Source organism: Lampris incognitus, chromosome 17 (assembly GCF_029633865.1).
Source record: "Lampris incognitus isolate fLamInc1 chromosome 17, fLamInc1.hap2, whole genome shotgun sequence".
Classification (NCBI taxonomy): domain Eukaryota; kingdom Metazoa; phylum Chordata; class Actinopteri; order Lampriformes; family Lampridae; genus Lampris; species Lampris incognitus.
In genome coordinates, this window is record NC_079227.1 from 29991067 (window position 1) to 30008153 (window position 17087).

Sequence of the window (17087 nt, forward strand, 5' to 3'; positions counted from 1 at the left end):
CGGTATATCAAAATATATATGAAATTCTATTAATATATATGACTATTATGCTTTCTAATGTCCATCCATTCTCCTTATTGGGAGGTGGTAACACTAGTAGTACAGTGTGTTTGGTCTTGTCCTCAACTCTTCGTCCATTGTGTTTGTGAAACTACAATGTGTTTTTTGAAGACTAGCAGTACTGCTATCAATACTCAATAGTACCAAAGCAGCACATGACTGAACCACACACTCTGTCACACTATTTGACAGTCTTTTTGTCTTTTTTTTTTTAAGTGTGGGTAGCATGTGTATGATTAGTTTGCATAAAAGTTCTATTATTGAGGTCATTTATAAGTAACAGGACAAGGAAAGATGAAATGTTTACTGTTTGTTGCAGAAAGAGGAAGATGCCTTTTTGTTTAGTGCAGTAAAGAGGCTGCCGCTCCACAGCGGCTCGAAGACGGTCCTTACTGCTCGCTGTAGATGTACACCTCCTTTTGTCGAGTGGAGCGATTTCTACTGATTTTCTGCAGAGTAGAAGGACAGTCTCTTCTCCGCAGTTTATACACCAGCATGCAGAGCTTAACGTCCTGATCCCACGTACACCTCTATGGAGCGTCTCTCTTTTTCATTTAGTACCTCCGCATGCACACATAGGATGAATTTGGGATGATTTTTAAAAGACGGAAGATAAATATTTGGATGGATTTTGGGATTGACGGCGTTCTCACTGCTCTGTGGCGCTGCTCTCCACAGGGTCATAGGTTTCAGAGAAGAGTGGCCCAGAGAACGCCGTATAGAATATGCACACCAGTACATGTAGCACACCGTCCTCGTAGAGAATTCATTGTAGACACGAAACTCAAATGAAATGTGAGCAGAAAGAGATTTTTTTTTTTTTTTTAAATCGTTTCCTAGCCTGGTTTTATTGGGGTTTTTACCTGTCTTTCCAATTTTGAATGTAAGTTGGGGCCTCTGAAGAGGGAGGGTTAGTAACGCAGGAGCGGCTAACTCTTCCGCAACTAATGATGTGATTGGCGGAGCTCTGTCGTCACTCTGTTTCACTTTGGTGCCACTTTTAATCACGTGTTTTTTTTTAAAAATATATTTTCGTAGCCTTTTTTTGGTGTGTGTTAATTGTGTATATGTTTAGTATACAGTAGCTTTGGCTATTTTGGTGGTTATGCATACGCAGGTTAATACTTGTAATAGGAGGTGCATCGTTGACACAGCGCATATCTGCAAGCCGTTAAATTGTAAATTTTCTTACGTATTCAGATGAAAAGATGTGACACAGGTTTTAACAGACTTTCTTAACACCTGCTGGGAGACAGGTTTATTAATGTGATTTTTTTTAAGCCTGTCTACAACTATGAATGGCTTGTGCTGTGTCTTTTTTTTTTAAACATGTTTATTAATTCACAGCATGACCCTTTCGGCATCTGGTTTGGTATCGTAGGTAAAGTATACCAAGTTGGAGCATACAGGAAGTACATATCAGGTTGCTCTGAGAGTAAAAGAGCAATCCATGTCAGTTTTTGCTTTTCTGTTCTGTTGCATTATGCAGATTCGAGATCCTCTGCCTGTTTCACGTGAAGTATTACTGCAAATGGATGACTTATTTTACCCCCCGTTTTAAGTTGTTCCTTGTCTAACCCTGCTATGAATACGTCATAATGTAGAATCTCGTTGTTCATGAAGAAGATGTCTTGAAGTTCAGTCTGAAGGACGTGGTGCCACTGGTAATCAGCCATTGTTAGAGTAACTTGGTAGAATTAACTAGTGGTCACTTTACTGAAAGAAAACTTGATTTACTGGTGTTGTAGCTGGATTTTGGAAGGAAGTGCCATAAAATATATCCCAGATCCTGTCTTGCCTTCCAGTATGAATTAATATCCTGCCTCTTGACTTCTGTCCTGCGCTGTGTGTCATGCTGTCACATTCGGGTTGCAGATACTTCATAGTTGTAATAATCCAGAATTGTATATTTTAATGATGGGATTTTGTAGTCATGGTTGAAAGGTGTTTTTTGATTTAGTTGAGTTTTGCATTATGCTGTCATCAGCGTACTTAATGATGGCAGTGGAACACGTTTCCACCCCATCATCAATTTGACCAAGTATTGAAATCTTCTTTTTTTTTTGGAAAGCATACGTAGTTTAAACCAAGTATTGTGAAGATGATGTTGAGTGATCTTCGATGGTTAGGTGTTTGTTCTTAAAGATGTACATTTCCCCCCCTACCTGTGATTTCACTATCAATAACTAAAACACATCTACACTGCCTGTTAAAGTTTCAAAGTGGTGGCAAGATTGTGAAATATGAAATATCTGTTTGTCTCAATTCAAGAATGCTCTTGTGCTGGTATAAAATCTAAAATGCAACTTTGTGAAGCTTGATGGATTGCATATTTCCTCTCTGACCAAGGCCAGTGTTGGGCAGTGAAGAATCAGATATTCTGAAATGTCAAAAAATAAGAGTGAGCCCCTGTTTTTACATTCATAGTCTGCGATGTGTTCATACTACCTTTTTGTAAGTGTGACAGCTTAGAAAAAGACCTGTTTTATTCATCAATATTTTTTGCACACATGTAGCCTTGTGCTGTCATGAAAGACACAAAACAGAATATTCACTCTACATGTTTGACGTGACTTTTTGTGTATACAATGGATGACTTTTCAGGTTTTCTTTTTTCCCCAAAGTGCAATATTTACATAATTGGTGTTCGCAGGAAGGTTTTTTTGAACTTGTCATGCTGCAATACCCATATGTTGTCTGATTTATGGGCTTAGTCGTCAGTAAAATGTAGCCACCCAAGTAACATTTGCTTTTTTTGCACTTTTCTGATGCCTGGTACCAAAACAGATACAATCACACAAACACTTTTTTCCCCCTCTCTCTGTAGAGTCTATGACTTAAAGGTAGATGGTCTTGGAATTGTACCGGTCTTTTGTTTTTTTTTTCCTGGTGGTGGTATAATTGCACTATTTCTGGGAAATTTTATAACCTTTCAGCATATTATGCAATTTTTGTACAACTATCTGTGCACTGATTTTAAAGACTGTGTGTGGTTTAGCAGTGTGCCGTGTTTTGTTCCTCTATTGCTTCCATGTCTAGACGAACACAGGTCAAAGAACACCGGTCATGAATGACCTCTGTGGTCCCTACACCATCTCCTCATGAATAAATGTTGATACCGTCAGTTTGGGCCTTTTTCCTCTTTGTATACCAGTAGACGGCAAAAGTGCATTTATTAAGGTGATATTTATGTAATATAAGTATCATTACTACTAATATAAATACACATTTATTAAGTGAAGAGTATCAATGTATTACCATCTTTTAATGATTAATGGAATGATTTAGCGATAGGGACAACATTTTCCCCAAAATAATAGTTAGGACAGATTCAAACACAACTCCCCCCCACTTTTTTTCGTTACGTTCACTCGAGAGAAGATTCACATAAAAAATGGAATGTAGAGAGATCATTAAATTTGCATTTGTGTATCCAGGTGCATTTATTACAAGGTCTCAAAGAATCCCATTTTATAATAATATATCAATTTATATAAATGTATGTATATATACATATTCATATATACATAAAACATACATAAATATTCATATATACATATACGTACATATACATATATACATATACGTACATATATATCCGGTTTCGAGTTTTGTGTGGGGGGAAAGTCCCCTTCCGGCCCCCGTACTTCCTGTTGTGGGTGTGGACCGTGGCACTCTCAGCAGATGACTACACAAACAATGTGGTTGAGTGAATTGCCCGCTAGATTAACGAACTGACCAGACGTAGGTGACGTTGTGCTGGTTAGGTCGTATCTAATCGTGAATAGCGGCTGGGATGCGGTGTCGACATGGGAAACATTTTTGGCAGAAAGAAACGCACTCGCGTGACAGAGCAAGACAAGGCGGTTCTGGTGAGCCTAACAGCTAGCATTAGCTAACGTAGCTTCGCCGACGGTGTCTGTGCACTGACCCGAGCCACTTACTGTGCTCTCTGACCTTACTTGCTGTGTGTTACCGCTAGTTGTACAGAACTGCAGATAGCTGGATCAGTTGTAGCTATGCTGTATGACTCACATAGTAATATATCACACACACATGTTACTAACATGTCCCGTTGCCTAGGGGACAACGGATGTAAATGAGCAGTATTGCTACATGTGTGTTTACATGTGTATCTGCTATACCCATGTTCATTAATATGCACTGTCCCTATTCAAATAAACTAAAAACAAACACACACAGGCACTATACATACCTTTCCCCTGTGTTATTGTGTGTCCTATTTGTTTAATTCCAGCAACTGAAACAGCAGAGAGATAAACTGAGGCAGTATCAAAAGAAGATAAATCTGCGGCTGGATAAGGAGAGACTTCTTGCCAAACAGCTGCTGAAAGATGGCAAAAAAGAGTAAGACTTCTCTTTTTCATGATACAGTCCCGTTGATTATAACAGCAGGTTTCTTTTTGGTGTGTTGTCTTTTCCGCGATACGATGCTTGGTTTTAAAGCTTAAATCCACGATTTCCCCAATCTGCCCTTGCCTATAAGTTAGCAAGAACTTCAAACAAGGTGTATTGGCCATCGTTGCTTGTGTGCTGTCAGCTCAGCAGTAAACAGTTCCCACCCTTATGTAAATGATATCCTCAGACCAAAGCTAACACACAGGCAATCTAATGTATTACAATGTATTGCAAACTACATCAAACAATTTGGGCACAAGGTTTTGTTGCTTCATTTAACTGTATTTTACAGTTGTCTACCCCTGGTCAGTATGCATACTAAAAAAGTCAGTACATTCAATAAACCTTGTTTTACTCCAGGTCTCCAAGTCAGCACTAACAAAGAATAGATTGTATAAGAAATGTATCGGAAATCCATCCCCTATGAATATTACCAATTATAAGAAGTATGGAATCAAATGTAACCACTTAATTACAATTACAAAGAAAAAATACTTCACTAACAAATTTGATGAGGCTTCAAATAGGATCAAAATAACATGGAGAGTCATCAATCAGCTCTTGAATAGGAAAAAGGCTTCAGTCACTCTTCTGTTCCAGTTTTGGGTGAAAATAGAGTATATACAGACCCATCCGATATTGTATGTGCTTTTAATAATTATTTTGCCAATACTGGTTCAGTTCTATCAGAGAGGATAAGTCCTATTGCTAGGTCCCCATCTGAGTTCCTGAAAGGTTGCTAAGCTTCTCTCCAGAGCTTCTGTGCTCATACCGAGAAGGAAATTATGGACATCATTGCCAATATGAGCTGTTCATGATGAGGTCAGGTCATGTCTGAGCACCAAAATTAGTTCCTCAGTTATCAGCACATTGACCTATATATTTGCCAAATCTCTAGAAACTGGAATAATACCAAATGATCTTAAAATTGCTAGAGTAGTTCCTGTTTTTAAATCTGGTGACCAAAGTTCATTTAGCAACTGCTGCCCTATTTCTGTCCATGTTTTTCAAAAATTGGGAGAAGTAGGTTGACAATAGAATGATGAAAGATCTGCAGGAGTGGAAAATCATGTATGAACACCAGTATGGATTTAGGGAAAATTATTCTACAGAAATGGTTGTGTTTCAATTGGTTGACAAAATTCACACTGCTTTAAATAACAACAAATATTCTTTAGGAATATTCCTTGACTTATCTAAAGCTTTTGACACTGTTAATCATATCTTACTCCAAAAATTGTTACACTATTGTTTTACTGTAATCACTTATAATGGTTTTACAATTGTATTCATAATCGACAACAGTTTGTTAACATTAATGGATGGACATCTGATAGGGCCACTATAACATATGGAGTCCCACAATGATCTATTCTAGGACCATTCCTATTCCTTAGTTATATCAATGACCCTGCTGCATCATCCACCATGTTCCCAGTACGTTTTTTCGATGATACCAATATTTCTTTCACATACTAATTTCGCTGTACTTATGGCAAAAACTCACTTTGATATAGGAAGAATTTTCAAATGGTTCCAATTAAACAAATTATCTCTTGATATTAAAAAAATCCAACTTAATCATATTTACATTAAAAAACAAAACTATTGTAAATCTAGTTCTCATCTCTCCATTGGGAATAACCCAGTGACCCAGGTCTCATCCACAAGTTTCCTTGGCGTCTTCATTGATGAAACCCTAAGCTGGAAGCGTCATATTCAAGTTATTTGCAATAAAATATCCAAATCTATTGGCATCATTGGCAAAATTCAAAGTTTGGTATATCAGAAGTGTTTATTAAATCTTTATTATAGCCTAATTTATCCTTACCTCATATACTGCAATATCATTTAGGGAGCTACCTGTCCCACTCACCTTCATAAGGTTTATATTTTACAAACAAGGTTCTGTAGAATTGCCACATTTAGGAGCAGGGCAGAACACTCAGCCCCTCTTTTCAATCGGTTCAATATTCTATCAGTTTTAAACATAAATACATATCAGACTTGTATTTTTGTTTATAAAATGTTGTATCAGCCTGGTTCGCTTCCCATGTCTTGTAAAGTATTCTTTCTGCCTAACTGTGATGTACATAACTATAATACAAGACATAAAATAATAATAATAATAATAATAATAATAATGGATTAGATTTATAAAGTGCTCTATCTGGACACCCAAAGCGCTTCACAGGGAAGGGGGGAAACTCACCTCAACCACCACCGATGTGTAGCACCCACCTGGGTGATGCACGGTAGCCATTTTGCCCCAGAACACTCACCACACATCAGCTTGAGGTAGAGAGGGCCACCCCATCCCAAATGGTTACACCTCCCAATGTTTTGTACTGGGCTCTGTTAACTTTCTATTAGATATAAGGGGGCTCATCTATGGGACAGTTATATTCAAACTGCAGTTCAGTCTGCCTCACTCAAGAATTTCAAATATTGGCTTAGGTCCTGTCTGATGAACCAAACTATCCAAACTGATGATATTTGACTATAATTTACCTACATTCTCTCTCTCTCTCTCTCTCTCTCTCTCTCTCTCTCTCTCTCTCTCTCTCTCTCTCTCTCTGTCTCTCTCTCTCTCTCTCTCTCTCTCTCTCTCTCTCTCTCTCTCTCTCTCTCTCTCTCTCTCTCTCTCTCTCTCTCTCTCTCTCTCTCGTAATGAGTTGCACACACGCTCTCACTATATTATTTTATGTTTTTGCTTGATTTATGTTGCTTATTTTATGTTTGCCTTTTTTATTTCATTTGCCTGCCTGTTTACTTTTGTGGATAGCATATACTTTTGTATTTGCTCATAATGCTTATTGAGGTGGGATTCCTTCTATAAGCCCCTAGAGGTTTTTTTTTTAATCTCATCTGCACATCTTCTTTTCTTTTGTCGTTGTGTTTTTGCCGCTTTGTTTTATATGTGCAAATAAAATCAAAATCAAATCAAACTGTAAAGCTGATTGTATTGGTAGATTACCTGTCCAGCAGAAACATCATCATGTTTCAGTCCTTTTTCCTCTGAGTAGGAATGTGTTTGCCGCTGTACCAGTGTTTGTCCTACCCTGTCAAAAATGTCAACAGCTTTATATGAAGAGTCTCTCACCATGGTAAAAATGCCAGTTGATCTAATGTAACCTGACTCCATGGTCCAGATGGATGTAATAACCATTTCCTAATGGAGAAAGATCCTGAAATTCAGCTTTAAGCAAGTCTCACGACTGGTGTTTGGTTCATCTTATACAGTAATACTGACTTGCTCATCATCAATAGGAAGGCACTCCTCTTGCTCAAGAAGAAGCGCTACCAGGACCAACTCTTGGACAAGACAGAGAATCAGATAAGCAACTTGGAGCGCATGGTTTGTATTCTGAGTCTTTGCTGACATAGTATATTCCAGCCTCACTTCATATCTGTGCAAAACATCAAATCCACTAATCTCCTGGGTTTTTTTTTCTTATTGTAGGTTCAAGACCTTGAGTTTGCCCAGATTGAAATGAAGGTCATTGAGGGGCTGAAAGTTGGGAATGACTGTCTGAAAAAAATGCATGAGGTAGGCACAATGAGGGTAGATTTTTCTCTAATCTGTACAGGGTCATCTTTCTGTGCCACCATACGTTATAACAGGGAGGAATACTTCTGGTATTCTCTCATCATGTTCCCTTAGACCACTGGCTATTGACAGCCTCCTGTTGACTGTTTTCTTTTTTTTTCTGCATAATAGGTGCTGTCCATTGAGGAGGTGGAACGGATTATGGATGAGACCCAAGATGCCATTGAATATCAAAGGGTATGGCCCCACTAGTAATCTAGAGTCGTAGGGATCCGTTCTCTTTTTTTTGTTTTCACAATTCTCACAGCAAATGTTTTAATATTAGTTTTATTCCTAATTTGAAAAACACTGACATGTTGAACTCGTTGCTTAGATTTAATATCCACACTTTGCTCAGGAGAAAACGTACCCTCAGTGATTTCTAAAAATCCTGCATCCTGACCTGAACATGTGTTTTTGTTCATTGATTGTTTGTCACCTGCAGGAAATAGATGAAAATGCTGGCAGGATCTCTGACAGAAGAAGATGAAGATGCAATACTGGCTGAGCTGGAGGCCATCACTCAGGTCAGCCCAACTAGCAGCTCTGTTTGAATAACCAGGACATTCAGTCTTATCCATATCTCAAACACTCTACTTAGGAAGCAAAAGCAGTAACTGGAGATTACTGATGTAGGTTTTTTTTATTCTAATGCGGACTTCTGTTGAAATGAGGCGGACTAGATTTTAGGAGACCACATCGTTGTAGCTTGTTGGACCTAAGAGGCAAAATGGACTCAGGCTTCTGCCCTTTTAAATCTGTTGATGAGCACACTTTTCTATTTTCACTATTTTCTAAGTTTGCGTTCTTTTTGAACCGTTATTGTCTCAGGAAGAGGTTGAACTTCCCGATGTTCCCTCAGAAGCTTTGCCAGAGGGTCCAGAAGAGACAGAGGAAAAGCCAGGTATGACGCGCCAAATGCTGAATGCCCAAAAGATTTCTCAGGGATGTGAATTTTATTTTAGTTTTATTCTGAATTTCTGTCTCCTGGTGTTTCTGGTGATGAAACTCCTTGTGGGTTTCTGCAGAGCTCTCCCATTCATTTCAGCTGGAGTAGTCCTATGTTACTTCTTGATATTTCTGCCTGTCCATGTTGCCCTGATCCCTTACCTGCTTGCATATTATTTATGGTCTATGATGCAGCTGTAGTCCTCTATGTCTGTCACATACTAGCTCTCAAGGTAGTCCAGCGGTTCATCCCTTTGTGACTCTGTCTTTATTTCAGAGATGGATCATCCAAGGAAGAAGCAAGAGCGTGAGATGCTTGCTGCCTAGAGACTTGCCTCCCTCGGGTGACCTGGTTACTCCTGGTCCTGCTCTAGATGATGCAGTCCAACACACAAATACACGCACAGGGGAAATCTTCCCCTTTCCGACGTCTACTGTACTGCTACTCTTATCTCCTGTACTGATGAAGACTGGACCATCATACCACTCCACCACAGTCTGTGGCCTCTCCATCTAGCTTGCACTACAGGCCAACAACCTCTCTGGCCCCAACTGCAAGCTACTTAGTCCTATGAATGGTCAGTCATCTAGTAAATCAGCTCCAGCACCTAGTATCTCTGGGGAAATGTTAAAATCATAAAAAGAGCCGCAAGATACCAATTATTGTGCCTATGCTTTGCTGCTGTTTAATCAGTGTATTTTTATGTTCAGACCTCTGCAAAAGAGCAAAATATCCATCTTATTTGGGATAAATTCATTTACTAACACATGTATGTATCAATTATTGCACTTCACAGATTGCTAGTTGTTTCTCTTGCCATTTTCTCAGGCTGACCCCTTTAGACAAACAGCTTAACCAATCTAATTCTCCTCTCTCCTTGTGGATTAGCTCAGTGTCATTGGTGAAAGGGCTAATCGTATTGTCAGCAAGCTTACCTCTACAGCCCAGACAACAGTTAGTTATTAGAATCTATCCAGGTTATTATCGGAGACAACCCAGGCTCTGTGCGCTTATCAGTATAGTTATGGTCTACAATGACTTTACATATCACTCCCTGACTCGCTTAGATCTGGTAAAAATTACATAAGAGACGTGCATAAATAAGGCTTATCCTAATGGCTTATATGAGTACACCATGGTACAATAGACAATGGCACATTGTTGGTCGAAGCCTTTCTCAAATCTGAAAATGAGTTTGTCATGTAAACATTTGAAAAACTTTGCTTACTAATTCAAGCAGGTTGTGGCTGTAATTTCGCAATTAACACTCCGTCAAACCATGTATATTTAAAATGGTTTGGAAATTGTCACCGTTTATTGTTTTCGAAGTAAACGTTTTTTTTAACCGTTACTTTCAGTTGTCCACTTCAACGATCGTTAAGGTGACGTTTACATAAACGGCCACTAGGTGGCAGTGTGTGACCCGTTCCATCCCTGACCGTGACTAAATAGGAGTAAACGTTACAAGATTTTTGACTCAAAAACACACATACCACTGAGACTGCGAGAACATCAGAAAGATTTAGTTTCCGTGTAGTCATTCATTATAGCGCAAACCTTTTGAGGAAGCCTGAACTCTACATAATCATATATTCCTATCCTTGCCCTTTAAAAAAAAAAGTATTCCGTCACCTATGTGACCAGTTCAGGGTCACAAGAAAATACGTCAGCGTGGTCATGGCTCTTATACTCCTCAGTATTGGTGCTTCTGACGTTGAGATTTAATGATCGCTCGTTGCACCGCTGCACACTAACAGCTCCCATGCATAGCAGCCGAGTGCCGCTGCGGTTTCATCTGTGACCTTGAGGTAGGCCTTTTGACGATACAAATTTCAGCACTCGTCAGGACTTTCAGCAAAGTAGTCTGAATTAGGCTGAGATTCACCTCGCGTTTGAATGGAAGTGGGCCCCATTCACTAACACGGGGCCGGTGGGGAGGCGTGGGAGTGGGCGGTGCGCGGCAGACAGCAGTGTCGGAGCACTGCGCTTTATGAATCACCGATGGCGATCTGTACGGGGGAGACGTGGACAGTGGTGGTGCGTAGGCTGTAGATGAAGGAGGTCTCAAGGACTGCGGAGGAGAGGACAAACCACGACAGTTGTGTGGAAGCGCTGGAGGTATGCCTCAGGTGTGTGTGTGTGCGCGCGCGATCGCGCGTAAAACGTCCTGCCCACCGCCACTTTTGACAGCCCACTTGTTTCCTCCTCCAGCTCCCCACGCCTAGTTCTGAAAGTGATGACGAATGGTTTGCTGTGGGGTTGAGGTCAAGACAGTATACCCCTACTCGCTTTCTCGCGCGTTTTTCGGTACTTGTGAGGACTGACCCCTCATTGACTACATTCATTCCCTAGCTTCTGTGCTTAACACTTGTCCAGATATAACTTCACCGTTAACCTTTACCCTAACCTTAACCTAATCCTCATTCTGCTCTTGACTTTAAACCTAAATCCTAACCCTTCACCCTTTAAGAAACGAGGAGAGAACAACATGTTCCCGGTTTGCAAATGATCGTCCTCGCGCTTATATCTAGAAGCGGTAACTGGTCCTTACAATATACGTAAGTAAGCGAGAAGACGCGCGCGCGCGCGCAGACGCAGGGGACTCGGGCTGTGTCTCAGTCTTCCAGATGTTCATGTTGGGCTGTCTACCACGTGTCGTTGTGGATCTTACGTTGGCTCTATTAATTTGCTCCTATATTGTTTTATTCCGCAGTTGATTTAAACTTGACTGATTTAATGAAGTGTTAACTTATTGAATGCGTACGGGGAGAGCACGTACAATCAGGTCAGCATCCTTCACCCGTGAAAACTTTGGATTTTCACTTTGATCCCCCCCCATCTCTTCATCTGTTTGGGTGGAAGCTGTCGGTGCTTAATAAACCCGTCCTCATATGAACAAATAAACCCATCACTAAGTAGAGGACGTCTCGTCTTACAGCTGTCGATATTTTCCAATACACTGAAATGCAACAAATCGTGACTTGCAAACAGTATGTGTCGTAGTGTTTGTTCCTACTCACGATAATAATCCGTTTAAAATAGCAACAAGAAAGTTTCTTCCCCCCTCACAAGAACTGGACTACAACCCACATAACCACAGCACCGCGCCGCCATAAAGACAGTTTAAACAAAGCACACCTATTAAAAACACACGCACACACACACACACACACACGTCTTTGTGCCATACAGAGACGCCACAGAAACTGAAATCTTTCGCACACAGCACCGACGTACTGACGCGGAGTAGGTGTCATAACCCGTTTTTTAATTGCAAAAACTACAGTCAGGAATTGCAAGTAAGAACACGAACATGTGTACAAAAACATACAGGATGAGACGTTTTACGACGTTCTTTTCGACGACGGGGCGCTTTTCCTGTGCGCCGAAAGGTTTCCAGAGACTCCCGTTGTGTGGAAGAAGATGAGAGTTGGCGTAGAAGGGAGGTCTCGCTATGCCTCGCGGAGACGGGGGCAGCGGGCGACGCGTGCGTGTGCGCGTGAGCGAGAGCGCGCGGTAGAGCGAGATGGAGAGAGAGAGAGAGAGAGAGAGAGAGCGAGCGCTTAATGCCGTTTAAACCAGCCACGCCCCCCACCGCTTTCTCTCTCTCCCTCCCTCCCTCCCTCTCTCCCTCTCTCTCTCTCTATGAGGAGTCTGCCTCTGCACTCCACCGGAGTGTGCCAGTGGATGCGTGGGCCGGTGTGGGTGCATCATCAGAGGACTTTCCTATATAAAAGCGGGCATCCCAGTCAGACCAGTCCGTGCCTCTCTCTCGCTCTCTCTCGCTCTCTCTCGCTCTCTCGCTCTCTCTCTCTCTCTCTCTCTGTCTGCTGACTTTACAACCACCGCAGTTTCTCCTCCGGCAACCAAACTCAGTCTCACCCCCACTCTCTCTGTCTCTCTTCTCTCTGAAGGAGAAACCTCGTCTATGGTTGTGACCGACGCTTCCAAGATGTCTCGAACCGACGAGGTGCACCGTATAACGGAGAACGTCTACAAGGTAAAAACCAAAAAGAAAAGGCGATGTTCACCTGTTTCTGTGTCCGTTCGCGCGTTGATTGACGGCGGCGATGATGACTGATAGTGATGATGATGATGATGATGACGAAGAGGAGGAGGAAGACGAGTGGACACCTGCTGCGTCAGTGACACCGGCTAAAACGCGCTAGTTCGAGCAGATGTAACGCGTGTGTTTATCAGCTCGTCCGCTGTCCAGAGAAAGTGGCTGAGCGGCCCCGTCGCGTAAAAAAAACCTGAACAAGTTCGCCCGGAGGCGGATTCGCAGGCTCGACTTGTTGGACGTTAAACGGAAATGCCCCCGGAGAGGTTAGTCGAGCCGGAGAACTAAGCTACCTAGTTAGTCGGTCGAAAAGTTTACCGACGCGTCCGTGTGGCGGTTCACCGCGGGTAGGTAGCCCCGCCGCGTTGAACCAAAGGTGTTGAAACTAAAGTGGTTAAAATAACCCCTCGTCTTCGTGGGTTGTTGTTCAACGCAACAAAGCTGCCCCGCGGTTAAGGCGAAGGGTGGAGAGACACACACACTCTCAGAGGTAGAGAGAGATAGACATATACAGAGACAGAGGTAGAGACACAGATAGAGAGACATACACACAGAGATAGAGGTAGAGACACAGATAGAGAGACATACAGATAGAGGTAGAGACACATAGAGAGACATATACACAGATAGAGGTAGAGACACAGATAGAGAGACATACACAGAGATAGAGGTAGAGACACAGATAGAGAGACATGCACAGAGATAGAGGTAGAGACACAGATAGAGAGACATACACACAGATAGAGGTAGAGACACAGATAGAGAGACATGCACAGAGATAGAGGTAGAGACACAGATAGAGAGACATACACACAGATAGAGGTAGAGACACAGATAGAGAGATGTACACACAGATAGAGGTAGAGACACATAGAGAGACATACACACAAATAGAGGTAGAGACACAGATAGAGACATACACAGAGATAGAAGTAGAGATACAGAGAGAGGTAGAGAGACATACAGAGAGAGAGAGAGGAGCGAGATAGAGACATACACAGAGATAGTAGAGAGACATACAGAGAGGTAGAGAGACAGAGAGGTAGAGGGACACAGATAGCGAGAGAGAGAGAGAGAGGGGTAGAGAGACATACAGAGAGAGAGAGAGAGAGGAGCGAGATAGAGACATACACAGAGATAGTAGAGAGACATACAGAGAGGTAGAGAGACACAGATAGCGAGAGAGAGAGAGAGGGGTAGAGAGACATACAGAGAGAGAGAGAGGAGCGAGATAGAGACATACACAGAGATAGTAGAGAGACATACAGAGAGGTAGAGAGACAGAGGTAGAGAGAGACAGATAGCGAAAGAGAGAGAGAGATGGGGGTAGAGAGACATTCACACAGAGCGAGAGAGAGAGAGCGAGGTGTCCGGCTTCAGCCTCAGGGCAGCTGCCCGGGCTAGGGGTGTTTGAATCAGAATCGGGATACTTTAGTCATCCCCGAGGGGAAATTGGTTATGAAATGGGAGATGAAAGATAATGAGGGTTTCCTCCTGTGAGAGGAGACATGCTTGGTGTCGCATACAGCCCGGATGACTCAAAAGCAGTTCCCCCAAGAATCTGGAGATGGGGAAGTGTTCAACGGTCGTAGATAACTTGGTAATAGAAGTAGTACTGGGGAAAAGGGCATTTGTAAAGAAACAAAATCTGCATTTGAAGGGAGCGCTTGTTGCGGTTTGGTTGAAAAGTCATTGAGAGTTCAGGGTTATCTGTTGGGGAGAGGAATGACTGTGTAAATAACTGGTGTGAAGACAAACATTTCAGGTTCCAGAGGAACCAGTAGGTGTTAGTGAGGCCAAGCCTCACGTGACATGTTGGCTTGAAAGAATTTTTTTGCCAAGGTGGTTATGGAGGATGTTCAGCTCAACTTTTTGTAATCTTTTCCTCAGCCTTTTGTAATGTTTAGTCCTTGGTGCTATAATGATCACCTGCTGATGTACACAAAGAACACACCCACACACCTTCGTGGGGCTGTAATGAGGGATCGACGGTACCCCCGGAGCAAGTGGCTGATAATGTGACCTGCGGAGGTTTCTTTGGCTCATTAATAGCTGATGAGAAGCCAGGAGGAAGAGGAGGTGGAGGAGGAGGTTGATGGTGGTGTCGATGAGATGAGGAGGAGGAGGTGGTGTTTGACAAGGGAGGACAAAGAGTCAGCGATAATGACAGGCTTAGTCGTGTATTGAAAAAGCTGAATAGGGATAAGGAGGGGAGATTCCCTGTAATTAAAAGGAAAAAAATGCCTCGTTCAGAAAGAGGCTCAGGTAGAGGAGCAGGAAAGGCGAACATGAGAGGATGAAGCCAGTATTAGAAGGAACACGCTCTGGTGAAGACGAAAAGAGAACTAGAGAATGTCGATGTGAAGAAATACATCGGAGGGATGTCTTCCCTACATTGGCCGACAACATGATTAAAGGATCAGATGGAGTGAGAGGAGATGCAGAGGGTTGTGGCTGATTTGGTCCACTGCCAGGCACTATTTGCTGGGGAATGATACTGGGGGTCATAGTGTTGGTGTTTTGGTGGTAGAATAGTATGTGTGGGGTGGTTATGAGTCGGCCCAGTGAAGGTGGTCATCTTTGTGTGGGACACTGCTAAAGCTGAAATCTGAGATTTCCCGAATCCGTCCCACTCTCTGGTAGCAAGAACTACAAACAAGGTGTATCAGTCATTGTCACTTGTTTGCCATCAGCTCAGCATTAAGCAGTTCCCACCTTCTAAAAAGGGTGTCCTTGGACCAAAGCTAACACACAGGCAATGTAATGTATAACAAATGACAGCAAACGATTTGGCAGCATTTTTGTACTGTAATATTGATTGTAGGATTGGTAGATGAGAATCGGTATCAGAATACTTTATTCATCCCTGAGGGGAAATTGGGTAGATTACCTGTGTAACAGAAGTATTGCCACGCTGTCATCCAATTTAGGTTCTCTTCCGCTTGATTAGGAATGTGTTTGCCACTACAACAGTGTTCGTCCCACCTGGTCAAGAGTGTCAACAGTGATGTATATATAACATGTCTCAAAGCCTGGTAAAGCTGCCAGATGGATAGAATAACGATATTGATGGAGCAAAATCTTCAATTTTACCTTTAAGAGACCACATGAGACTTTGATTAGTTTATAAAGGCTGTGAAATGAAGTGGCCCAGAGGTGCTATCTCTCATCAGATGTGTAAGTCTGTATCTGGCAGATAGTGTAGGGGACTAATTCACTTTCGTTCCAATGCTGTGGTTCACAGTTTGCACCACAGTGTTGCCTGTGACTTGCCCGAGTGTTGCGAGGAGCACAATTAATAGTACTCGTGGGTGGGGAGCTGGGGTTATGTGACCCACCATTGCAGTTTGTGACTCCTGCAAGTCGTGGGGTAACCGTACAGTTGTGGGTGTGTCTGAGGGAAATGTCAGGAATCTCTGCACATGTTAACGTTCACTTGGAGAAACCTGCAGCTGGCATGTGAAAAGTAGTGATGGGTGGTTTCTAGTGTATCGAGAGGATGTGTGTAGAAGTCTACGCTCTCCCCACCTACCTTAGGGTAGCGCAATGGTGTGTCCTTAGAAGAACAAAGATGGAAAATAGTTAAAATCTGTGAGGAGGGAGGGGAGAAGGAGCAGATACCAGGGATTTAACCCATCAAATATGGTTGAGAGCAGGATCGTCATTTATGCAAGGCAATATGTTTCTGTTAAGAGGTAGCCAAAATACTAGAAAAAAAGTCTCCTGGTTCCTATTGTGATCGAAATATTATCTTCTCTTAAGAACTACCACTGAGCAAGACATTTTTAGTAACCGCTCCAGTGGAGCAGCTCTGAGGCCAAAAGTTCAAAACTGTGGCTGTACTGTTTGTCTCCCAAGTGCGTGTATATTTGTGAGAATGTGGGCATACTGAACATGAAGCATGCTCACCAAGGTCCTTCCCTCAATAAATTTGATTTGGGGGAGAAAATGTCATGTAAAAATGTTTTTTTTTTCGTCTTTCTTTTGATGGTAAATGTTAATTCTCTGGA

General features: G+C 42.1%; 2 protein-coding genes across 2 annotated transcripts in view; both read left to right on the forward strand.

Annotated features, from left to right (window-relative positions):
* The first annotated feature begins 3721 nt into the window (after window positions 1-3721).
* Window positions 3722-9783, forward strand: chmp6b (charged multivesicular body protein 6b). The gene is given in 9 exon segments (XM_056297300.1): window positions 3722-3932; window positions 4319-4428; window positions 7750-7837; window positions 7943-8029; window positions 8201-8266; window positions 8514-8525; window positions 8527-8595; window positions 8900-8972; window positions 9294-9783. Coding segments are annotated over 9 exon segments (618 nt in total). The 5' UTR covers window positions 3722-3869; the 3' UTR covers window positions 9344-9783.
* A 2935-nt stretch (window positions 9784-12718) lies between these two features.
* baiap2b (BAR/IMD domain containing adaptor protein 2b) overlaps window positions 12719-17087 on the forward strand; it is a 73810-nt gene continuing 69441 nt past the window's right edge. The window contains exon 1 of the mRNA XM_056296750.1: window positions 12719-13017. Coding sequence (XP_056152725.1) covers window positions 12946-13017 — 72 coding nt within the window. The 5' untranslated portion in view covers window positions 12719-12945. The remainder of the gene's footprint in view (window positions 13018-17087) is intronic.